At 43.7% G+C, this 26,127-nt stretch overlaps 1 protein-coding gene across 2 annotated transcripts; it reads right to left on the bottom strand.

Annotated features, from left to right (window-relative positions):
- Positions 1-610: 610 nt before the first annotated feature.
- sdc2 (syndecan 2) lies at positions 611-26,120 on the bottom strand. 2 transcript variants are annotated; one of them, XM_077009082.1, is made up of 5 exons: positions 25,684-26,120; positions 4,669-4,768; positions 4,268-4,419; positions 3,817-3,946; positions 611-2,967 (listed from the first exon to the last, which is right to left on the bottom strand). In XM_077009082.1, the coding sequence occupies exons 1-5, from the start codon at positions 25,741-25,743 to the stop codon at positions 2,804-2,806; spliced, it is 606 nt and encodes a 201-aa protein (XP_076865197.1). In that variant the 5' UTR covers positions 25,744-26,120; the 3' UTR covers positions 611-2,803. The 2 variants fall into 2 exon arrangements, with proteins under 2 accessions (XP_076865197.1, XP_076865196.1); XM_077009081.1 differs by having other exon boundaries at positions 4,256-4,419; positions 25,684-26,115.
- Positions 26,121-26,127: the final 7 nt, after the last annotated feature.

Genomic DNA, 26,127 nt, shown 5'->3' on the forward strand with positions numbered 1-26,127 from the left:
CATGATGGGGCCCCAGGGGTTAACACAGATCTCAGACTATGGAGACTTGTGTGTGTGTGTGTGTGTGTGTGTACATCTGCCATGGCTGACACTTGTCTTGACCTCTTAACCAGATCTGAAAAAGATGAACGGAGGACGAAAAGACAAAAAAAGTGTATTTGCAAATGCTAAACAAAACAAAGTTCAAACCCATAAGTGAGACTAATATGGTCTCAACCACCATCCAAGACAAAGCATTTCCACAAAGTACAAAAAAACTTGAAAGCAGGTAGTCAACATTACATTAACATGGCATCTGAGGTCATTACTGTTTCTGATAACATCAAGGGAATAGTTTATGAGCAATGAGTCATTTCTACTTCATGCCATGTCTTAATCCAGACAGCAGACCTGTTTGTATTAATCTCCAACATGGTAATCCCAGAGGAGAACCCATAAAGATTAGTCAAAATGTAAACAGACATTATGTAAACCCATTTCACATTAGTCCCTATGGGTATCTTCTTTCATCATAAAGTGTCTACTTTCCCCACACACAAATCCCACTTCACATCTCTATCCTACAAATCCTAGACGGTAGATACAAGAATGACAAACAGAAGAAATGGTCCAACATTAGGCCACAATGTTTATTCAGTAGTGTTGTTTCAACATATAGGTACAATACTGTCGGCATTTGGTAAGACTAAAAAAAACAAAACAAAAAAACAAACAAAAAAAATAAAAATCAAAACCTATCACCATTACAGTCAGCTGTGCTTACACAATACCGCTCACTCTGGCCACACACCGCCATCCACAGAGACAGACAAGCATGTCCAAATGAAAGGCACTTTGAAGGGTTAAAACATTTGTGAATATACATTTATATATAATTCTATAGTTTATATATATATATATGAATAAGCAATTGGACTTGATGGTCAGGCCTTACAAAATGACTAAAAATGCAAAATGTGAATGTGAAAACTCAAAAGTAGTGAAGGGAATATGACAGCAGTAGAGGAATTGTTGAGTCTTTGGGTTTGCGTTTTTTTGCAGTATCTTCCTTTGATCACCTCCAGCTGAGGCGAGTCAGGCTGGACACCAGCGACAGTCACTGAGAAAGACAGCTGGGTACAACAAAGGGGAAAACTAGAGGTATAAATGTCTGAATGTTTCAGCAAGGGAGTATTGGAGGCGTCTCTTCATTCAGGTTTACTCTTCTTAAATGTGACTTCATGTCCTATCAAGTTCATATGGATTTCTCACATATATGAGAGAGAGAGAGAGAGAGAGAGAGAGATGGGAGAGAGAGAGATAGAGAGGAGAGAGAGAGATGGGAGAGAGAGAGAGAAGCTCCTTACTGGCCTTTTCTGTCATAGGAGCACCCAGCCTTCAGCACCAGATTAGCACATGAGCAAAACAAAAACTCCATATCCCAGAAGAGCTTGGAGCCCCAAGGAGAGCAGGTTCCATCACAACATCCATCCACGGTATTTTGGCTTGGACGCCAACATGTCTGAAGGCGGCTGAAGGACGTTCCCAAGCCAAAAGGCATGACACCAAGAGGGCACAAATAAGGCGGCGGGTAGGGGCAGACAGCAGGACTGTTCTGTCTAAGCACGAGCTGAAGACTGTGGATATGTAGCTTAGACTTTCAGAGCTGCATTAGTATCTTAATCAGAATACATGCTCAACACAATGGGGATCAGTCACCCACTTCATGGGCAAGCAATCTGAAAAGCAAACACGCTCTGTCCTTTTAACCACTACTATAACCCAACAGACACGGCGTGAATATGGCAAGATAGACTCTGGAGCATAGTCAGGCAATTTCCATCTGCCAAAAACCAATTCAATCCCAATTCACTAGATCCCAATACAAAATCATCATAATGGATCCAGTCATCAAAAGCCATGACAACTAACACTGAGACCATGCGGCGTCCTTAGCATGTGGTGGGTTCTTCCCAGAACGGCGATGAAGAACATCCTCAACCATGCCACAACCACACTCTCTGATGAGCACCTACCAGGCATTGTGAGGTCAAACGAATGAAATAATAACACTCCAGCTATATACCTTAAAGTCAAATTAACCAGGCATAAAGAGATATTAAATAAGCTAGAGCTACATAAAGGAAAAAATAGTAAATTGTTTACAAGTTGAAGTGAGGAATCAAAGTAAAATAATAATAAACATTGTAACCTTAAGGGAGAACATTTACATTGATGGTTAAATGTTAATTCCGAGACAAAAGAGCCCCATTAAAACTACAGAAAGGCATTTTTAAACACCAGAGAAAAAGATAAATTAATGAAATACACTCAAGATCAACATCAGACATGCTGGGACAAAATAATGATAATGAAAACAAGATTGATACAGAACAATTATATTCCATTTTTTCCACTTTAAATGTTTTTCTTTACAAATACTTACTGCTACAATTAAAAAGTAGTCAGCGACTAAAAACAGCTCCTGTGACAGAAGAGAGATGCAGACTCCTCACTTTTACGGACGGTGTTTTTTGTCTTTCCAGCCTTTTCAAATAATACACAATAAAAGTTTAAATACACTGAGAATTACTGTAAAATGAGCATTGCTTGGCTTTTCATTAAAAAAAAGAAAGAAAGAAAAGGTTGTAATTACAATACTCTATGCAAAAGCTTTCCTGTTATTATTTATATTCCTCAATCATTGTTTTGTTTGATCTTTATTTGAACGCGTTTGCCGTTGTCGTCATCGTTGTCATTACTGATCTGAGACCATCATTCTAGCTGGTGAAGCTCGCCTTGCGGGACACTAGGACTGGGGAGTCTACGCATAAAACTCCTTGGTGGGAGCCTTCTGGTAGGCCGCTCCAGAGGGCTTTCTCTCCCCGAGGTCATAGCTGCCTTCGTCCTTCTTCCTCATGCGGTACACCAAGAGGAGGATGAGGAAGATGGCAAAGAGGAAGCCAATAACTCCGCCTGCAATGACAGCTGTGAAGTGGGAGATAAAAGAGAGGTTAAAGCTCGCTGCAGACACTCCCTACTATTAAAGTGGTGATAATAATCTTCCCATGGTGTTATGCGACCAGGCTCTTATTTTGCTGCATTATTCCACAGCCCATAAAGAGCAGGCTGCACTCCTCATCAGTTAAGGCTCACTTAATTGCCTAATTAGATAAAAGACCTCCGCCACAGTGCTTGAGGTGCAGGGAGAAGAGACAGGCGACAACATGGAGGAAGTCAGTCAGCCTGCACGCTCAACGCTCCCCGGCAGGGCCTGCAGCCCACTCAGTGCAGGATATTAACCAGACAGAGCGGACCCGACTCTACTTTAATATTTCCCCTCTGAATGTACGCTCAAGGAAATTGATCATTTCTTTGCAGCGAGCACGGCACATGTTTGTCATCCGTCTCTGAAGGAAGGGAAATAAACAAGAAGCGTGGAGGAGCCTGCTCCGTGAAAGTGGCTAAGACAAGGGTCAAGGGTCAAGCTGGAGGAAGCCCAGCCTACAAAAACGGCCAAATATGCATGAGCACTGAACACTGCAGTATTCCACTGAAGGCCACTGGAGAAGGTCTTGCTGCCTCTCATTCACAGTGGCTAAAAAAGATTAGTCATGAGGACATTTCACTTTACCTTTAAACCTTGTGATATAACCGTCAGAAACACCACAACCCCGTGTGTATGATCTCTAATTATTAAAAAGTGGAAAATGTGAAGCCTGATGACGTTTAGAGCAAAGTGCTGTCAAACCACCTTTTAACTTTCAGAACGCCACCCCACTGTCCACACTGTAATCACTAAACTATCCTATAAAGGCCCTGAAGCTGCCCGCGTACCTGCCAGAACTTCCGTCCTCTGGAAGAGGTTCTCGGAGTGAACCTCGTACGGCTCTCTGGGAGACTGGGGAGGGCTGACGGTGCTGGTGACGGCCTTCCTGCGCGGATCCTCCGTGGCAGGCACCGGGGACTGAGGAAAACGAGAAACCACACACATCACCATGGAGACTCACCCATGATATCACACCAGGTTATGCTGTGATGAAACCTACACTCACAGCTTGGTATTTTAATCATAGTTTTTACAATGTGGTGTTTCTATAAGTCAGTAACATGTTATATATCACCTTGACTTTGGATTTATTCAATGAATCCCCACAATGATATAAGGCTTAGACTTACACATAACTAAAAACACCCACTCATCCATAAGCTACACATACACGTAAGACCACATGTCCTACTCCTGATGTATTTCGATTTGTTTGCATGGACTGACCTCAGTCCTTACAGGTTTCTTAGGCAGTTCCTTGGAGAGCTCCCGGGACGTGGAGGTCTCCACTCTGGGTGTGAAGTCTTTGGTGGTGTCCTGCGTGGGCTCTGCCTTGGGCTCTATGAACAACGTGTTCATTGTGGCTGCCTGTTCCACCTCCTCCCCTGCACCTGTAGGGGGCGCACTATCGTTCACAGAGAACTCGCTGGCCCAGGCACAGCAGCCACCAAACCCACCCCCCCCCCCACCCCCACCCCACTCCTAACTCCCCCCCCCCCCCCCCTACTGAATTAACATCAGACATGTCAAATCAGGTCTTTCAGTGCTTATCTGCACTGATCTGGATGTAAACACTTTTTTTTGCTGTGCATGGTGGGTGATAAGAAAACAGGAAATTTTGTCACACAGTAAGGTCTTACCAGAGCCCGATCCAGAGCTGAAGTCATCGTCATCTTCGGGGTACGCTCCAGAACCGGTCTGCAGCAGATACAGGTCATCAGCCGCCACCCAGACCACCGTCTGCAAAGAGAACCACTGCTGATTCAGTGTAGTGCCTAATATTATGACTAAACATCCAGAAGAGAAAAAAAAAAGATGGTTTTAAGACAATTTCCCACAGCTCAAGATCATTCATTCTGATGGCGAGCTCTTAAAAGAGCCAGAGAAAGATTAAAAGGTACTCCTCACTGAAGAGGTGTTATACAGCCAATGATCAGAACTATTCCTTTTCATTTGAAGGTTTCAGTGGGTTTTTCCTACATCCCCGAGGCATTCACCTGCAATAATACATAAATGTGTGCAATCTAGCTACAGTATCACATGACATATTAAACCTGTGATATTGTCTCCATGCCTGAGTCACAACCCTGGCTGAATAAAGCCCGTTTATCGAGCCCTGGCTTATCAGTGCAGGTCTGCGTGGTGATAAGAGGCTTGGCTCTCTGGCATGCTGCAGTGCAGATTTCCGCTGTGCTAGAGAGCGTGCGCTCGTGTCATTCGCCCCTGGTTTATAGCACCGACACCGGCCACGACGGAGACACATGTTCCCTCTCAAATGAGAGTTACCCCCCCCACACCCCACCGGCTCCAGCCCCAGGAGGAGCGGGTGTTTGTCTTCCAGTGGTGCAGGTGTCTTATTGAAACGTCAGCGGATAGCAGGAGGCTTGACAATATGAGAATATAAAACGGCCCAATAGCTGGCCTCCCCACTGCACACAATAACTCAAAAACCTACAGTTCCGGGGAGTGCGTTCCAAAGAGGGGTAGGCAGGTATTTTTGGGAAGGGGGTGGGCGTTTCTGTAGGTGTTCCCTCCGTGTAAACAGGCCAGGTCTTGTTTATATGCAGGGGCACACAGATGAGGACCAGCGGTTTGTCTTTGTTCATAGCAAGACGGCTTTGTGGACTCCATGACGACTTCCATTCACATGCAGACTTACACTGCTGCAGACATTGCCTCCATACTGATGCAGGACTACAAAAAGGCCCACAATAGCAGCTCTAAATCAGCGCTGGAAGTCTCCGTGTACTCGAGGTGGCCATAGTTTATAGCACAGATTCTGGCCTTTGTGTTAGCCTGCTCAGCAGATAAAAGCCCCAGAGTCAATGAGCTCAAGCTGTTCCAATTCTCTCTGAGGGAAAAAAAATGTTGGCAGTATACAACTGATAAAGATGAGGATTTGAAGGGTTTGAGCATGTTGGTGGGTTTGGTTTGTGTGTAAGTGCGTGCGTGCGCGTGTGTGTGGTGTGTGCGAGTGTGTGATTTTGTGAAAAGCAAGGTTCCTTCTGCTAACAATGTGGCAGGGAGGCAGTGGAAACTTGGGTAAAGGGGAAAAATAAAAGGATCATTGAGAGGAGGCAGAGCTGACTTTTGTAAGGACGCCATTCCCACCAAGACTCTGATCAAAGAGGGAGTTTGTTCAAAGCAACTTTATCTTAACCTCTTCTCTCCAGTGCTGCTGTTCCTGTCTTTGAACAAGTCAGCTGGTACACACTTGAAATCAATGCAGATGTGGGATTCCATCCAAAGTCCCACAGAAGATAATGCAGGCCACACACACACACACACACGCACTCACTCACACACACACACGCACACACAACCACAGTGTTAAAATATTTTCTCAATACAAGAGTTTCAGTGCAGCTTCATAACCAAGTGTCCAATAAATGGGCCTGTTCACAGGGTTGCGCAGGAATGACTGTATTATTCATAACAGTTATTAGATATTAACCATAAGTAGCAGAACATCTTCCTGAAAATACCCACGTCCCGCGAGCTTACAGGACAAGGCAATCGAACATTTCTGACTTCAAAGGGAATCTGAAGCACTTAACAGTCCACTGAACAATAATGTATAGAACCTGCATAAAGGATCAGACCTACAGTGCAGATCTGAGCACAAAAGGCGCGTCTTGTATCTCTTCACTTTGAAATGGGACCTACTGAAGCTGACAGTGCAGCATGCAACAAAGCAGCTCCTTATACAGCCGACTCCAGCTCCCTTTGATCCCCAGTGCTGGGCTCTGGTGCTGGAACAGACAGCTGCCAGCACACAGATAAAGAGGAAGATGCAACCCCCCCCCCCCAACCCCTGCAGACACCACCCACAAGCCCAATGTGTAGTTGCCCACTCCCACACACCACTGAACCTCCACGCAGCCTCACTAACAAACCCTGACGCCGACCCACACATCCGGACGCCTGATTAAACTCCTGCCAAACCTGGGCTGCTGCAGAGCTGGGCATACCTGGGAACCACGGTGCTCAAAAGATTTACGGCCAACTTCCTGCTGGTTTCTGCGTGACGTCCCAGAGCTGAGAGAGTTGGTTCAAGTGGGGCTCCATCAGCAGGGGCAGTGACTGGGCTGGTGACCCTAACGAGCATCAGAGGGGGACAGAGGCCGACGAGGAAGCCAGGATAATGAGGGCCCGCCCATTAAGACAGGAGCACTGGAGATGCTTCTGTCTGAGAGATAATGAACAAGCAGCCGGTGGGAGGGGTGGCATATCCACACTGAATGTGCCCAAGACCCAGATACAAGACAGGGATTAGTGAGAAGAGAGAAGTAACAATATGACAGGGGAGAGGGGGAGAGAGGGAGAGGGAGGGAGGGAGTGTGTGAATGTATATGTCTGTTGCCTGCAGGTTACTGCACTAAAAGCCTGTCATACTGCACGTTTGTGCCTAGCAACCTTTGAAAGGGAAGAATGGTTCTCTCAAGTGTGCTGTGTGGTTAGCCATAAGTGACTGCAGGAGCAGACACACAGGAGAGGTGGGGTGGGGGGGGGGGCGCAAAGATGGACGCAGGGCCACGGGGCCTCAAGAAGTATCCATCCCACCCCCACACAAAACCTTATCAAGTGTTTGCTATACTAATCACCAATAACAGGAAGAAAAGCATATCTCTTAAGACATGTGTCCTTCTCCCTGTGTGTGTGTGTGTGTGTGTGTGTGTGTGTGTGTGTGTGTGTGTGTGTGTGTGTGTGTGTGTGTGTGTGTGTGTTAGGGAAGGGAGGAGGATGAGGATACCCGGGCGGATATTCCTTATCATTTTTATTGTGTTTCATGCACTATCCTACAAGGCCTTCCGCAGCACCTTAAACGAACTCAGAAGAAGAAACATGATATGCCTAGAGCCCTTGTGCTAGCTTCATTCCAAAGTTAATTAAAATGGCCGTTCATTTGAACCACATGCACCACATGTTGCTTTCAAGGACAGTCGCTCCTCCACCAGCCCACATTCTCGTCAGACAGCACACGGCCTCCAAGTCTCACTCCAGCTAACAATAAAACACGGCATTTCTAGAGAGGAACGAGACACGGTTTCCGCCCTCTCGTTCCCAAACTCGGAAAGTGCCGAAGTGCACTGCGAATACGTCTGGGAAGCAGGAAAGAGGCAGAGGTCTTTACAGCAATCAACACTGCTGCCCTGGTCCCACTATAGAGACATGCGGTGGAGTCAGTTGGGAGGTCGACTTCATCACCTTTGAAGAAAAAAACAGTTGCGGTAGCCATCCTGTCACAGTGCTGTGTGGACAGAAAATGTAAGGAGGATGGTGTGTAATAGGCATGAGTCTACCCAGGAGGTCAGAGAGGTTCATGCGAGTGCTTCTGACAGTATGTGTCTGAATCAGCCCCTTCTGCAACGCCCAGAACTTACTTACTAGCTTCTCTAAGGATACTGTACCGATTATAAGATGGAGATCTGAATTAACCCAAGCAGGGATGTGGATGGCATGAATATTTAAAAAGAATCAGAAAAGTCTTGTGGAAAGCAACTTCTTGCATTGAGGAAAATGGAGGGGGGTGGCGAGGGGTGGTGGTGGTAATGATCTCCACACACTTCCAAGCCTGAGATTTTATTGCCCTGCTGGGAATCGTAATCAGGAATTAATTAATAGTCTTTCAGAGAGGCGAGGGGGTTGTGGTGGTGGTGGTGGTGGGGGGGGGGGGGGGGGGGGGGGGGGGGGGGGGGGGGCAGGAAACAGACACAAATCAAAGTCAAGCTTTGACCCGAGTGACTGGGTCGCATCCAGCAGCAGGCGGGGGGAGAAGTTTGTGTGATGACCTCATTCATGAGGCGAGAAGAAGCTAATCTGCAGAGTGCGAGCCAAGTCATGGGCAGCAGAGCAGGCTTGGCCAGGCACGTGGGGCCCTTCCTGTGTCCACGCCGAGGGTTGTTCATGAAGTACAGCTCTGGAGCTGCTCCGGCATGATCAAAGTGGCGGAGAATGACGGTTAACTGCCTAAACGAGCCAGAATCGGAGTTCTTACTGGAAGGTGAGGATCAAAGCGCTGACACTAAATATCCAGTTCAGAGGGAGAACGTGGAGGTGAGGTGAAGCCCGTGGGTGTAAGTGGAGAAACCGTTGTGACGGGGCTCGGCGGGACCTGGCACAGGGTCCTGCTGGCCTCTGCACTCGTCATGCGGGCTCAGAGAGCAGCAGAAAGCAACAACGGGCAAAGACACTCGGCACACGTGTCAGCTCAGCAGACAATGAGCCCTCTCAGGTTGCACAATGCACCTGAACCGCCTTGGCGCTACGTTGCTAGGCTCGGGGCACATTTGACAATATGGTAACGACGTTAGAAGTTCTCCATTATGAGGGCCGATGCAGTCGTGGCCTTCTTGTACGCAGCATATTTAGCAGGCTCGGCAAAAACATGTTCGCAAAACTTGCCAGGTATTTGTTAGGCCATGAGCCGCTGTTCTTTCTCATAAAGGATCGAATAAACAAGTGTAATAAGAGGGAGATTTAGAACTGGCACGTCTTATCGCAGGCTTCTTAACCCTGTAAAGAACACTAAAGCAAGCACAATATCCTGCAGATTTAGGACCTTATACACCGTATGAGAGCATGCAAGCACCACCTTATCTTAGATTACATACCTTTCAGCACTCGGCCCCTCACTCTCCTTGAACACTGTGCCAAAGGCCAGTCCATCATTTAGCTTGCTATAAACCAAGATCTTGCATTATATAGAACCACTATGTGTCAGTATACATGAGCAATTGTTAAAGAGATTTTTCACTGTTAACTGAAGATGATTTCAAACTTGAGTTCATATTTCTTTGTTATTAGAAATACGAGCTAAAATATGGGCCAGTTTATTACATCTGCTTTTGTGTGTGACCAAGGAACACTGATGTAACTCATAATAAAGATACGGTTAAATTACAAACAGATGGCTAGCTTTTCTAATAAAATCACTTATTTTATCTATGCATAGGAACTCAAAACAGTTACATCACCATGACAGAATTACATTTACAAACATGTCAGTTTTATTTTAAGACACCACCTAGTGTCACAGTAAGTACTTTAAACCCCTGAAGTCATCTGGAAAAGCATTGAAGTCATAGTGGTCTGATTGCATTGATTTAGGTTCATGCAAAGGTCGACAAAAAGAAAATATGAAAATGTGTAAAACCCAGAGTTGAGAAAAGACCCTAATCAAAGTTAAATGTATTACTTTGAGTCATCCAGAGCCAAAAGGGTGCATTTTTTCCCCATTGGCTCATGATCATACAATACATACTGTCTCTAAAACTCCTTCCCAAGATTGCTTCCTGAAAGGAAGACTTTCAATTTAATTTCCAAACTATAGTACTTGGAGAACAGCTTCCAAACAGAAATGCACAATATGTCCCAAGGAACTACATACGTCAATCTATTCCGACAGAGCAATCAATAAATGTAGTCACACCAACAATACGGTGTCAGAATTTGCCGCTGTGATGCAGAATACAAGCACTTGTATAACCTCAAGGTCTTGGCTTTTTCTAGGCCATTGTGCTGTCTAAGTCATTGATGCAATATGACATAACCAGCAGTTCAATGTGGTTCACTGAGGACAACCGTCCTAGGCCAGACAGGGTTTTGTTTTTTAGCTTGCTCTAGAGTTTCCAGAGCAATGAGTGGACTGATTGCATAAATGATATGTATGATATGGAATAATCACAGTTACTGTGGCTAGGAGAAAGACCTTCCACCCTTAGGCCGTAATTACACCTAGTGTAGAATTGCCAGTATAACTATACCAAATTCAACCACGCTCCTATTGTAATGTCTCCATAATGAGGCAGCAAGATGATCATGTGTGCTTCCTTGTCATCCACACCAGGACCACACCAGTACGCTTACTGCCTTTCTGGGACTGTACATTCAAATCAATGAGCATTCCAGGATCACTTCATTTAGTTTTGAAATGAACTGCACCAATATGAAGAACAAAGAGTGCTGGTCTTTCATTTTATAAAACTAACTAGCTACAGATGAATTACACCATTTTATGAAATGAATTGTGCTTATAAGTGAGTAATATTTTAAATGCAGCTGCTTTTAGCAATGCGATGACGCAGCAGTTTACTGCTGATGATTCGTAGCAGTGCTTAGGCTTTCAACATGTCATAAGCGGACATGTTGAACTGCCCTTCTGTAGTCACCGTCAAGAATGGCCTCATGGCACCAAGCAGCACTTAGCTCGTAGCGCTTCAAGATGTCTTTAATCTAACCCTGAGGGTTTCTGTGATCGGGGTTTGCTCTCATTCCTTCATGGCTCCCTATGGCTCCAAAGTGGATCATGGCCGCTGTGTGATTCTTCGACCCAGTTAAGCAGCTTTTGATACACACAGGAAACCCAAGATTTCTTTGTGAGCTGTGAAACGCTATACACTGGGAAACGGGCTTCACCCTCCGTGTCAAGGTTTGAATAAAAATACTTAAAGATTTGTTGCAGCACAGCGGGTTCGTCTGCTCCGGTTACAGTGAAACTGGGAGGAGCAGAAGTGAGAGGCCCGTCCGGGGTCACCCACGGGGAAACGCACAGATATCGTTTTAAAATCCTTCTCTCAGTAGCTTCAAATCCCAAAGACCTTGAGTCAAAGAAGGAAATAATTTCAAGACGCATCAATAACCAAAAATTGGGCGTTTCTCCTCACCTCCCAACCACCCAGTTTCTAGTGGTGCCTGACGAAGAAGAAAATATATAAACATTACATCCATTATTGCAGCAGGATTCTGGCACTAGTCTCATATGGCCCTGCTAAGATCGCTACTGCCAAAACTTTTGGGACCCCAAAATGGCACACGAGTTGTCTGAACAGCTCCACTACTTCTGGTAAAAAGGCCGAGATACTTTAGTGCAGGAGATGCAGCTATATTGCAGAATGAGTTAAATATTCCCAGTAACAAATATGAACCCTACATACATGATTCTGTGGGTAGAGAGAGGCTCTCAAATGCCTCACAGTTCCCAGAGGCAACAAGAAAACATATGTATTAATCTTACACAATAATTACAGTTTCATTCTGTAAAAAACAATGTAAATCATTTTCATGTTAGATTAATGTCACAATTATAGCAAACTTATCTAATGTACTTTGAATGGGCATTAGGTAATGTGCCTTCCTTAATAGTGTAAAATTGACAACCTGTTGCACAATTATCTAATTAGGCAGAAATTAACCCCTGTCAAGACTAATTCAAAGTCCAAATGACAGCCCCAACTCATTATTTTGACAAGTACAAATCAAGAGTTCTGGTTTTGGTATAGTGGCCCTGGAAGGGAGGCAATGTAGAACACACATCTGACCCCACTAATGTGAACAACACCCTTCTGCCCAATACCAACCCAAACTTCTCCATCGCGTCTCCATCCTTCTAAGATTTAGCCTGACGCACGCCGACATTTGCCAAGACAGGAAATGAAAGTTCCTAACTGCACAGAGCCAAGTACTCTCAGGAGCCTACAGAAAAAGGCTGCTTGCGCACAGAGAAGCAGGTTTGAGGAAACAGATGCTCGGGCTGTTAAGATGGTTTTGTTGTGCGAGCACTTCGTGTGCTGGGCTGGCAGTCAGAGAATAAGCACACCTCAGCCAGACAGCAGCAGTCCTGCCAGAGCTGTGGCACAGGGCAACTCCAAGAGCCACACAGGAGCACACCATCCATGCCTGAAAGAGATTCCTTCCTGAAGAAAAGCTTGAGAGGAACTCACAAGTGAACATGCAAAGGGTTTTTGGAGATGCAGAAAAGGGCTGGCTGAAATTTCCTGGCAACCTTGTGGTGAAAGTAGTTGCATTTCATAGGAGGCTTTCAACAACTACTGAACTTGTAAATAAGGAATACTTTAAAATGTTCACATTTAATGAGCATAGGAGAACAAGCTATAGTTTATACTGTAAAAAAATGCTTCAAGCTTTAAACATACTGAACAAAGTCCAAGTGCCAACAATGCCCACGGATAATTCATCTGCACTAATTGGATATAAAGGTACATAAATGGTCCTTATTATTCCCAACAGATTCATGCGTCAGAAAAACAAATGTGAGCACAGACATCCTATCATCCACCATGAGAAACCCAAACACACATTCCCCTCACATGCTCCTGGGAGCCGCGGATTTGCCCGGCGCAGTCTGTGGATGAATGCGCTCTTTCAGACCAAAGCGTGTCTGGAATTTCCTTCAGTGCTCTCCAAACACAGGTGGTACGCCAGGAAGCAACCAGGAGAAAGCTCATCCGTATGGCATATGTAATGGTCTCGGTCAGCCCGCGGCCATGTGGGCCAGGCAGCTGACTGCATGTCCAGCTGCATAAGTACACAAGGCTCAGACGAGGCTACAGAACATGACAGAGGACTACAAACGGCAGGGGATTACTGTGCTCTGTCCGCTACCCAAACTCAGTGCGTGTATGCTGAATAAAAAGCACTAGCAAAATGACGGATTATAGTGAACCATGACAAAATTGATGGATTGAACATGTCAAATGTTATTGTTACAAACCAACAAGTGTTGAATCTGACTTTTACCTAACATAAAATCATAATTAACAGGGAATAACAGCATTTAGAAAACTGGAGAGGTGTGGGCAGTGGTCCTGTTGGACACTGTAGTTCTTTACCAGTCACTGCATTGTGGATACCATCCACAGAGACCGCGGTTCTCTCACTTAATGTCTTTCACTTCAAATAGTCCCCACTTCCTCTATTCCACCGAGATAAATGTGAAGCCCCAGTCACCATCAGGTCAGGGGCTTCGTGTTCCAAAGCACACCAACACCAGCCCCCACCTCAACGCCACCTCTAACCCCTCCTTCTCCTGCCACCCATGGGACACTTGATGTATAAATTAGCTGCCAGTTCAAAGTTTAATTTCATCCAGATTTCAGTCACTGCCAGAGTGCCTGTAAAATGCTTTTTCCAGTCTCTGGCCTGAGCTTTTTCCCCTTTATGACAGGAAGCTCTTCTTAAGTGTCAGCTCATTAACCTCAGCATGGTCGGAGGGGCTGGGCCACAAGAGAAGCTGGGCTAGGGAAGGGCCAAAGGCCAGCAGACAACAATGCTACAATGTCCTTTTCAGAACATTAAAACAGGCCTGATCTCTCCTCCTGACTGCACCAGACCCTCAGGGTGATGTGAGAACAGGCAGGCAGTGCTACCTCACCACTGACATCACACAGAGGTCTGAACATTACTGACGCCGTGCACACCGGACAATTCCTAAGAGTTTAAGCCAACACAGGTAATTTTCCATGCCCGTTCATTTACACACACCTAGTAATGATGACCTGCCAAAGTTGTACATCACTTGGCGCAGCAAATGACCCCTTATCTGTGGAGATAAAAGCTTTGAGGGCAATTTCACTGCTTCAGTTGGTGATCTTCTCCAATCCTCCACGCCACAGTTGAATCGCCATCCAAGCGTTCCCCTAAGAGGATCTGGCCTCCCGGGAGTCAGGAGGCCGTGGCTTTCAGGGAAGGGGGAGGGGTGTGGTCACTAGCACAGGAAGTCTAAAGAATGATGAAGAGATGAAAGGCAAAAGGTCTTTCTTTTTCTTTTAAAAAATATGTAGGCATAAGTCTGATAACATCAATTCAGACACATTATGTATTTAAGACTTTCTTTTTGGAGGTTTTAGAGGCAGGAGACTAGACACTTTTTTGGCTTCTGGAGCTAGTAGGTGAATCACAAAACAGAAGTATAATGAGAGACATAAGAGCACCCAGGTCAAAGCACTAGGTGATGAGTTGTGATCCCATTATGTGGAGCTAATCCACAACCAGTAGCACTAGCAACATTACTGCTCTGAGAAGAGATTATCCATTTGTGAAACAAACCACCATGCCTCATCTTTAACCGTTAATGCTGTTCTGGAAACAGAAGGAGCATTTTAATAATCTGTGTTCTCACCGTGTCCCTCACATCCATTATCTCTTTCTCTGACCAAGGTACAAGTCAGTGGGCAAAGCTCATGATGGAAGATTTAACCATGACTATTACAGAGGTGAGCACACTTGTGACAAAAATGGTCTTTCGGACTAGCAAAGCACAAATCCTGCCTTGTAGACAGAGGCACAGCTGCATTTGAGATTAGCAGTTTGAAAAGTCACCAGGGGTACAATGGCACATGCTGGAGATTAGTACGAATCCCTGGAGTTCACTAGCCAAATCAGGTCACATACAGAGAAGGATTGAATGCAGCTCCTGAAGAGGCCAGTCTGGACACTTTGTTAACAACATACTCCACTTCTGGAGACCAGTGCAGTGGGTTAAGATGGCTACTTCCTATCACTGGAACCATGGGCCAATACTCAAACCCAGCAACTCTCCCTTGGCTGGCAGCTATCATGTAACAGGATTTTTAGATAGTGAGTAGGAAATGGGAAGTTGGGACAGTTGGGGAGAGAATTGGGAGAAAATGCCCTGAGAAGATGTCCAAATTATAAACACAAATACTGGAATTTCAGCATAACCAACAGCCTCAGGCTAATGATGACACATTGTGAATATTTGAGATGTGCTCAAATAAACTGATACAAAAATCATATCACAAAACTAACAAAAAATACTAATAAAAACTACCTTAATCACATGACCAATAAAAAGTACTTGGGTACAAGCATGGGTGTTTACAACAATAAGAATATTTAGGATACATATCTAAAAACCAAGTTTTGGCAGACTACACAAAAAATAAATTAAGAGAAAACTCAATCTTCTGATCCAGAGTGGAACAGTCAAACCATGTACCTACTATAAACCGACAAGTTAGTTACCTGAGACTGCACAACTATTTCATGTTAAAATAGGTTTAATACTGTTCCTCATTACTGGCAGTATCTTGACTTATGGGTATTTTTGGACCCTTCATATATTTGTACTTGCTAAGGATACTTTTTTCTGTAGACAACTAAGCACTTAGTGTTTCTGCTTAACGCCATAAATGTAAATGTTAAAATACTAGGCATGTGAGAACTTTAAAAAAAAAAAACTTAAAAAAGTCAGTAGTACTTGAAATCTTGAAACTTCTGAATATCAAGTTAGATTTGTGGGCTGAAGAATAAAGAGTATTAACATTCTATGTCTATCACCCCAAGATTATCAACCATAACTTTTAAAAAACAGTCTTTATTGTCCAAAGACATCTTTTTTCCAAGACAAAAACTCTAAATGTACAAAGACAAAATGTGAATTCATATTTTATGTTACATAAATAATTAAGCTTCAGCAAACAGAAATGCCTTAAAATCTTTGATGATGAAGAGCAAGGAGGAAGAGGTGGAGGAACATCCCAGCAGACCCTTGACACTGCTGGGTTCATCAGGACATCAGGACATCCCCATGGAATGTTCCATGGGGACCCACTCTAAGCCGCAACTCCAAAATGGGCCACTTTGTCCTTCATCACATAAAGAGATAAAGATCACCGGTAAACTGTGCTGCTAAATACAGCTTTCAAATTTTCACCAAACACATTTTAGCCCTGCTCCTTTCCCATCCTGCTGTAATTCTGAAAGAATGTGTGCAGTTAGCAGGGCTACAAGTCTTCCTTTGCCATCCCAGAAACAACACAACCCCGCCCCCCCTCGACTCAATGGCTCCATATGCGCAGACACACTCTGCAAGCCACTCTGATTGGTCGCCGAGATGTAGAGCCTACCGATAAGGGTCATTTTGACTGGTCCATGGAAATGTCTGTGATGATTCATCGTGCTCATTTGTTCAATAAACAATTGTGTGTCAGTCCAGTCATGCAATGTGCTGTGTTAAATGACCACATTTTAGGAACTTGTGCTACTCTGAAGCAAAAACACAGTAATTTTCCAGCAGAGGTTCTTACCAAGGACTTGGTCCAGGAGCAAGCCTGCACACATATAGTAGGACCAGCATACAACTCGCCTAATAAACTTAGTAGGTTAACTTCCTTCATAAAACTTGACAAACACTTGTTTTAACCAAATGTTCCAGCTATTTTGAAACATTTAACACCACTTGAAATCAAGTGAACCCTCACCCCGTCTCCCCAAATCGAATATTTGCCATTTTAGCCTTTATTAAAACTTTGGGTTTGAAGAAAGAAAGATTTATCACAGCAGAAGTTTTCCTTATAGCCACTGTAGAAAAACAAAGAGAATGAGAGCAGGGAGTTGAAAATGAAACACCTTGAGAATAAAATAATAAAATAATGAGGAACCAGACCTAGACACAGCTACTCAGGAAATCACACAAACATCCTGGACCTGAGGGCATTCAAAGAGACTTTAACTTCAGTCAGCAGAAAAGCTACTTGATTAGCCACTTAATTTCAGAATAAGACAGTGGCAATACACAATGAAAAGGCAGCAATAGATGTATTAGACCCAAGGAACCCAGAATTTCAGTCTGTGCCCTTTAACTGACATCTCGTCCAGCATGCAGCGTTTGCTTCTTTGGGTTTGCGCGTTTGCTCTTTTTTTCTTATAAAAATGCGAATGGAATTTTTACTGCGAGTGCGACTGAAGATTTAGACCCAAGCAGTCTGCCGTTTTACCTAGTATTAATATTGCATGAATACAAACGTGCTCAACAACGCAAGAAACGGGAAAAATATGATGCTGCTGGTATGACCGGGTATGGCGAGAAAATTAGGCCATAGCATATCGATTAACATATATAAATACCTGATAAAAAAATGAAAGTGTCATAGCTAAATAATGTAAGCATACGTTATCTTACGTGACATGAAAGTAGCTAGCTACTGAACTAAGAGAATGTGTAGCTTGGATAATAATACCATTAGCTATATAGTTTAAAGAAATTCCATTATTTAGCTTACTTCAATGCTTAAACGTTAACGGATTAATATTTATATATTATTAATAATAATAATAACAACAATAGCAGACTTAGTAATCGCCTAACAATAAGTCTAATTAAAACACTAGCCACTAAACCAGAGGGCGATTGGAACTCTCATAGGTGTGTAGTTAACATATACTAACATGATTTAAATAATATTTTAAATACTATATAAATGATGGGTGTGTGCTGTAACCCTTGAATCAAAATTTGATTGGACTCCAGTGCTCTAGGTAAATGTTGGTTAATAAGTGTGCTATTAGTAATGTTGGACCTTACTGCAGCGTTTGATACCGTGGACCACTCCTGGCACGTCTGGCTCATCATGTGGGTCTCGAAGGATCTGTACTACGGTGGTTCAGATCATATCTCACCAATAGAACTTTTTCTGTGATTAATGATTTCTCCTCCTCGTCATCCTCTCTGACCTCTGGTGTCGCACAGGGGTCCATCCTGGGCCCAGTTCTGTTTAGTTTGAACTTGCTTCCATTAGGATCATTAATTCAAAAGCACAATATTTCATTCCATTTATATGCAGATGATTTACAAATCTATTTACCCATTTTGCCAAACTCTATAGTTGCCATGGAGTCCGTCCAAAGGTGTATGAGTGACATAAAACTCTGGCTGTCTCAGAATCTCCTCTGTCTAAATGAGAGCAAGACAATGTATTCCGTTTGGCGCGACGCACCTGCTTGATGCAGTCACACCTAATCTGGGTGCTTTACATCCCCACTGCAGTAAAGTGGTTACAAATCTGGGGGTAAAGTTGGATTCAAGTCTGAAATTTGACCTTCAGATAAATTCTGTTGTGAGGGCAAGTTTCTTTCAACTGCGCCTTCTTACCAAAGTAAAACCTTTTCTGAGCAATAATAACCTTGAAAAAGCAATTCATGCCTTCATTAGTTCACATCTGGATTATTGCAATGCACTGTACATTGGACTAAGTCAAGCATCGCTTCATCTCCTGCAACTGGTTCAGAATGCAGCTGCCCGGTTTCTTACCAACACTCGCAAGCATGATCATATTACTCCTGTTCTTTACTCTCTTCACTGGTTCCCAGTAAAATTTAGAATTCAGTTTAAAATCCTGTTGTTTGTTTTCTGTGCAGTCAATGGACTTGCACCTCCCTACATATGTGACATTATAAAGTTACATCAGCCTGGCAGAGATCTTCGTTCAGGTGGACAATATCTACTGGAGGTACCATGCTCTAGGTGTAAGCAGTGGGGTGATAGGTCTTTCGCAGTAGCAGGTCCTAAATTGTGGAATGCCTTGCCTACTTTTCTACATTCTATCACTGATTTGCCAATATTTAAAGCCAAACTTTAAACATACTTATTTAGGATGGCTTTCAACATCTAATTATTTGCAAATGGTATCATTACCAACTGCACATGGACTAAATCTTTAAGAACATACTAGTTTATTTTTTATTCCATTGTGTACAGCGCTTTGGTCAACTTTGGTTGTGTAAGGTGCTATATAAATAACTGATGATTGATTGAAGTGTAATTGGATTCGGTTTTTCAGTCAGTTCTAGTCTGAATAAGTCTTTGCCATCTCTATGCAATGTGAATAAAAAGACATAAGTCATTGTTCGTAAATGTTTCTGTGTGCTCCCATATTTTCTAGGTCAGGAACACCAGTGCTGCTTGGCAAACACGTACTATTGAACCCTGGCTTTAACCCAAAAGCAACTTCATAGTTCTTTCACCTTTCTTGGACATTTATATTTGTGCCATTTGGCAAGTGATGCTATCCAGAGACCTTATATATTTATCAGTATTACACTGAATCGAGCCCATGACGATGGAGTTACTGGAGTCGCTCTACAGCTGCTCTACAAAGTGATTTGCATGGCTCCTCCCTTTCTGCTAAATATGAAATGAGTTTGGTGTAATCAAAACAAGCTGCACCTCTGAAGACACACTAGTCCCACCCTGTGCTACATTTATAACAAAATGCCCCAAAATAAACCCATAAAATAATGTCATCTCATTAAATGTGACCACTTTTCATCTCACTCATTAAAACGTTGGCAGTAAATTTCTATTAGTTTCCAAATGAGTTTTTGGAACAAAACCTGAAGTTTGACTGTAGGACCAGTTATGAAGTAAGTGTCATTTCAACTTTTTTTTTCCAAAAAACTCTCATGAAGTTGCTCTATCCTTCACTTAATGGAGACCAAAGACCCGGAGGACACACAGGCAGATCAGAGTTTACAGCACACAGATGGGTGTTAACAGAGTGCATTAGTCCAGATTAACTCCTGCTCACAGAACTGCCACACTAATGCACCAGAGTACATCAAAACTGCATTGAGGCTGGAATGCTTTTCAACTGCGCGAGATTAAAGATCAACAAAATGTTCCCTTTGTTTTAATCTTTTCAGTCCGATTCCCTTTGCTGCCCTCCCCCATGAAGCATCCTCTCTCTCAGCGTTATGCAGTCAGTTTAAATCCATTGATCATGGTGTCCATCACCAGTTTTCTACAAATCAATGTTTCAAAAACAGCTTTTATACAGACATTTAATATACAAATTCTCTTTAAGGAAATCGATTTTGTTCAATTCACCTCCAGTTCTCATGTCCGTCCATCCTACCAACCAATATCTATAAATTTACTGATGTCATCAGTGTCAAAGCTTTCAAATTATAACCCTTGTTACAAATCCAGATTTTTTTTGTGCAATTTCAATACTGAACTGCAATTGAGTAATAGTAGCAGGGAATGATTCAGGCTTTTACTGTAGCACAAATGCAATCGTGTGTCCCCGTTACCACACAGACACCAAACCCTATATTATGATGAATGAATTGTTGAACAGTTAAGTAAAGCAGACGTCTGGTAAACAGACCAAGTACACAACAACTGGCACATGAATGCTGCTGTGGTAGAGAGGCCATAAGACTGAGCAGTGTGGAAACTTCAGTCATTAAAGAACACTGTTCTGCGTCACAGATTTCAATTAGGTGTGCTTGAGATGTAATAAGCAGCACTTGTAATTATGAGGGATTACAGATGTGCTAAATGTACCATGGCATTTTCCGCAGCAATTTAAAAGACACAGAGGAAAAAGCTGACTGACCAGATGTCAACATACCCATGCTTTTATGAACAGCATGTTCCAGTATACCACGTTTAAAACTACTGCGCAGTTCTGTTGTTATGCTTGGCCAGTGGCATCATGGTATGACATCTTACTGCTGAAACAGTAAATGTCAAAGAAACTGAGAATCAGATTTTATGATGGCACAAGGCCAGAGTCAAATTAGATGCACACTGTGTTCAATCAAGATTAGTCAAGTTCATTTTTGTCATCTTGAAACATGGTTCAGAGAGGCCTGCCAACATTCAGGATCTCTGGGGCCTGTATTCCTCTGGTCCACACTTGGAATTCCCACTACAAACGTGTGAGTGTGCAAGCTCGTCTCAGTGTTCATCGGCATGCGGTAAACCGAGTCGCCTCGGTTAAGGACCACATCAGTGCACGGCTCTACAGTTGCCGGTGCTGCCCAGCGTGAAAGTGACACGCGGTGCCCTAGCCGTAATGAGCGCCAGTGACGGCCTCTCTCGCCTGTTCCTTAACCTCACATATCCTGCCTGGTGCTAGACCTTATAATGGAGAAAGCTGTTTAAAATACCCCCCCCCCCCCCCCCCCCCTTAGCCAAACCACTGTGCTTCAGTCCTAATCACCTAAAGAAACTATGTGTCTGCATACAAGGATACAGAGTGAGAGTGGAAGGCTCAGTGGCATAAGGAATAACAGGACCGTGCTTCTGATCCGATACGCTCGCCCTCTGTGCCGGCTTGGCGCTTGTGTGCGACTGCTGCTACTGACGACTCTTCTCCACTCACAGCCGTTCATGAATTCCCACTGGTTTGCGAAGCGTCAAGCGCGTAGTGCCACTGCTTCAAAGGCACAGCAACACAGCGCCAGAAAGGGGGGGCGCTTAAAAACAAACGCACATACGTTACGCAGATGTTTGCTTTAGTCTTATAAACAAGCAGTAGGCAAATATCAGCAGAGTCTAGCGAGACACATCTCACCCCCCCGCCCCCCCCAACCTTCATCATTCCTTCCATGTGTGAGGGGGGGGTCGGTTAATGTTGTCACCGTGCTTGGGAGTAACCTTAGCCTGGATAATAATAGCAAAGCGAAGCAGCTTAGCTGCGGGGGAAAGAATCAGTCGAGCTGAGACGGCGCTGCTGATGACAACACAAGAGCACTCTGGGATTCCTTCACGGGCCCAAGAGCCCCAGCCTGCAGGGCCCATTTAGGGTTCCGCGGAGAGACAGAGGCAGCCAACAGCGCACGCTCCTAGAGCAGCAGGGAGAGCTGGTGGCACTGTGTAAGCATCAGAAAGGCAATCATCATATACTGCCCTGACACTGCTGACTACAAGAAAGAAGCAACAGAATGCTGAATCCGCTGATGCTTGCATTTGTGATTAAAGATTTTGCATGCAGTTTTTCCTTTTTTTATATACCATGTTTTAAAATAAAAAAATAAGCCCCGGGTATAAAGCTTTTTATTTGCTAATAACTGAAGTTACTCTAAAACTGGCAAATTGCTCTCTGTCTCTTGTTCTACAAAGTGTCTTTGAACACAAAGTGTATTTTATTTTTTTATTTAAATGTTCCTCCTAATTTACCACTAAGCAGTCCCGTGCAATAGCTTCCTGCCTTCTTGAAGACAGAGCCACCAGTCAGACAGGTGAAAGGTCAGGCTGTGTGCACACAGCCTTCTACCATGTCTTTTCCAACTACTGGACACATGACACTGTTGAGAAGCCCAACAAATCTGTAGTAGATCATGAAGCATACGACTTGGCCATGTGACCCAGATAACACCCGTCAGTCTACCCCATCACGCAGTGGCCGGCGTTGGAGGGGCCCTGCGTTTCTCTACTCCCAGATGGACTCCATCCACAGACAGCACAGTTCCTTACCGGGCTACTCTGCGCAGAACTAAGTGCTTTTATCAAATGAGCCACTCAGGGGAGATTATGGACATCTATATAGATTATTCCATCACACACCATTAGCACTTTAAAAAGTGCACAAGGCAAAATAAACTGCTTGGAAATACAGGTGGCATATCAAAGGACGCACGAACAGCAGCTGGTGTCCACATCCAATCCTTACCCTTAAAATCGACTAAAACAGGATTAGGCACAAGAAAATAAGACTTAAGATTGCAGTTCTCAGGTTTCATTTTGTTCCTCGATTGCTCACTGCAGATTCACAAGAGCATCGTTGTCAGAGCACATCACTGACTGCGGGATATGCAGCCCTCAACAAGAAATCAAGTTTTATTGTGAAAATGCTACAGCCTGCCTGTTAGAGACAGAACTTTACACAAATGTGCGGTAAACAAGAGAATCAGCCACTGGTGAAAAAAAATAGTAAATCAGCCACTGGTGAACGAGTAGCCAGAGCAGGGGTGAGACAGTGGTCAGTAAGTGACACACACACACTCCTGCAAATGAGTGTCTACATGTTGCTCGACTAGCCTCTTAGAAGGATAAAAAGGCATTCCGACTGAACGATCTGGTACGGTCTTGTTTTGTCAGCAGGGGAAATGTGCTCTCCGAGCTGCCTCTACTGTAATCAGCATGTAGATTTGCCTGGTGGTTACCAGCCAGAATGCTTTAATTGCCATGTCAACAGGCTAGTCAGTATGAAGAATCAATGCCCTGCACCGTGCTTCATTAAGATGGGTACCGCACTCACGCTTGCAGGGCATGCCGGCAGAGCTTCTGATCAATGAAAAGACAGTATAAACCAGAATGCCAGTCAAGCATGGGGTTGCACTGGTGTTTGTACCAGCCATGGGGCAGCTCAAAGGGCAGTACAAGACACTCTGCACTATGTGCTGTCGTTCACTACTGAGGTCCTTAATCCCAGCAAACATCCAGTAACAAATCGCTCAGTGAACTTTTAAAAAAATACCTGCCAGTAAATGCATGCTAAGCATGCACCAAAAACACTGAATTCCAGTGTTGATCTTGGAAGTACAGCGCTCATCTGAGGGGGTCAAGTCAGTCAAGCTATCAAAACTAATGACCTGATGCACATTAATTACATTTGCTATATTTTCACACACAATGTCAGACCACAGAATAATAATCCATGAAATGTACTTTGTTTTTGTACTTTGTACAAGGTTTTGATTACCATATAAAATATAATAGCAAATAACATCATTAGACAGAAGAGTTTAAATATAATCATAGTATATTCGAGTCTTGACATTGAGCCAGACTGCGTCATGTAAGAAAGACTGCAAATTTGGCACAAGACACAGAGACAGAAAGTAAGAGTCTGAGCCAGACAGCACGTAAGAATCAGAAACATGATTTTGGCACGTGCACATGGCTAAACACAAAAAGAGAGAAGAGTACCCAAGGGTGTTTCTGATGACTATAATTAATTTGAGAAACCTACACAGCCTTAAATACTGAATTTGTTTACATTCTGCAGACTTAAGGTGCTCTTAATATTTCAGTCTGCACATTATCGTAACACGAACACTGCTTCATTCTAACTGTAAATATGCTTAGGTACACATCCATGTGTGACATCGTCCTCCTCCTTCATGTATTTCTTGCACTGTGTGTGCAATACTTTGTTTGTGTAAGGATGGTGGTCCATGAGGCAATCGTCAGTGATTTTCAAGCATTTTTGAACGGGTCAATTCACGATGTGCACATCTGTTTGTTAAATGTGAAGAATTACATTGTGCAAACATTGAGAGCACGATGATAGATTAATTCCACCTTTAAGAAGGGAGGACGTCCATGCCACTAACGCGTGCTCTGGGCCTGCAGGGACCGGGGAAAGGGCACACTGGGGATCTGTGTAAATACCCTGTTGCTTAAAATGTCTTCGCAATGGGCAATCACAGCCTAGACTCGAGAAAGATTCATGCGGTTTCCTTCCTATATAGATATTTATACAGTTATCAACAACTACGATCTGGCAACCAGTTTAATTTCAGCTGAAACACGAGAATACAAAGCCATGTTTAATACATCACATTTTATACAGAGGGTAGACCTTCCTAGAAGGTTGTAGAAAGAACGTTTTCTCACCCACTCATTACACTTACGCTGAGATTTTATATTTTGTAGCGCACGTTTGCTCTGATTAACAGACAGAAAGGTTTGCACGATTCTAATTTGGCAAACTGAGTATTGGGCAGACAAATGGTCAAAAAACACCCAAAATGTCACACAAACTGATCGATCGACTTATTGGTAAATAGTTCTAGCCACTGAGAAGAGAAAATCAAGGCCGTCGTGTGGTAGACGACCCTGCCAGTGGTCACTACACTGCTGAGAGTAGTAACGGTAGACGGTAAACGTAGCAAGTTTCCACAATATTATTCTACATTACATACACATATTTAGGCTCTAATGGAGGCACTATAAGCATTTCAAAAGTTAAAGAAGTTGCCGTCTCTGGTATTTTCTTTATACTTTAAAGTTAAATGTATTAATGATTCCAGGTTTATACTGTTAAAACGCTCAAGTTCTAGCCTAATTAAGGGTTTTGTGTTAGCAAATGTGTGCCCAACATATGTTTGTAAAACGCGGGACTAATACAGTCATAACTGATATCTACAGCAAACACTGTCGTTTGAGACTATTAGCCTACTATGTTAAAGATAAAGGGACATTAGACGGGCTAACGTGAACCTGCCATATGTAGACCAACATGGAAGGCAGTGCCAACGTCGTATGCGAAAGAGTTTAACACCAGCGCAATTCGGTTCTGTTCGCTGCAGAAACTCACCCTTTCCCCTGAAAGAAAAGCCATCAAGCCGAGGGTCACTATCATCCAAATGTTCCTCATAATTCACAATATGCGTCTTCGTGGAAGAAACGAAAAACCTCTTTCCCTGCTCGCCTCCACTTGTGAGTAACTCTTTTGCCACCTTCGCCCTCTCGCACGCTCCGGTCTCCCTCGGTCTTTCACTCAGGAGTGAAATCCCACCGGATACGTGTTGCTTTTTTCCTCAGACTAGTCCTCCGCGCACTTTTTTTCCGCACGTGGATTTCTTTTTAAGACATTCTACCCAAACCTGAAATGTTAAACGTTATAGTGTTTCTAATATTTCGTCTTTTATTATTTCACTGAAGTCCGTAGGTGACGACGCGTTACCCACGTCGAATTGGCCGCGTGGCTAAACGCGACGTAGAATAGAAAATACAGGTCAAATGAGGGAGAGCTTCAGCA

This window comes from Brachyhypopomus gauderio, chromosome 6, assembly GCF_052324685.1.
Source record: "Brachyhypopomus gauderio isolate BG-103 chromosome 6, BGAUD_0.2, whole genome shotgun sequence".
In the NCBI taxonomy this organism is placed as follows: Eukaryota; Metazoa; Chordata; class Actinopteri; order Gymnotiformes; family Hypopomidae; genus Brachyhypopomus; species Brachyhypopomus gauderio.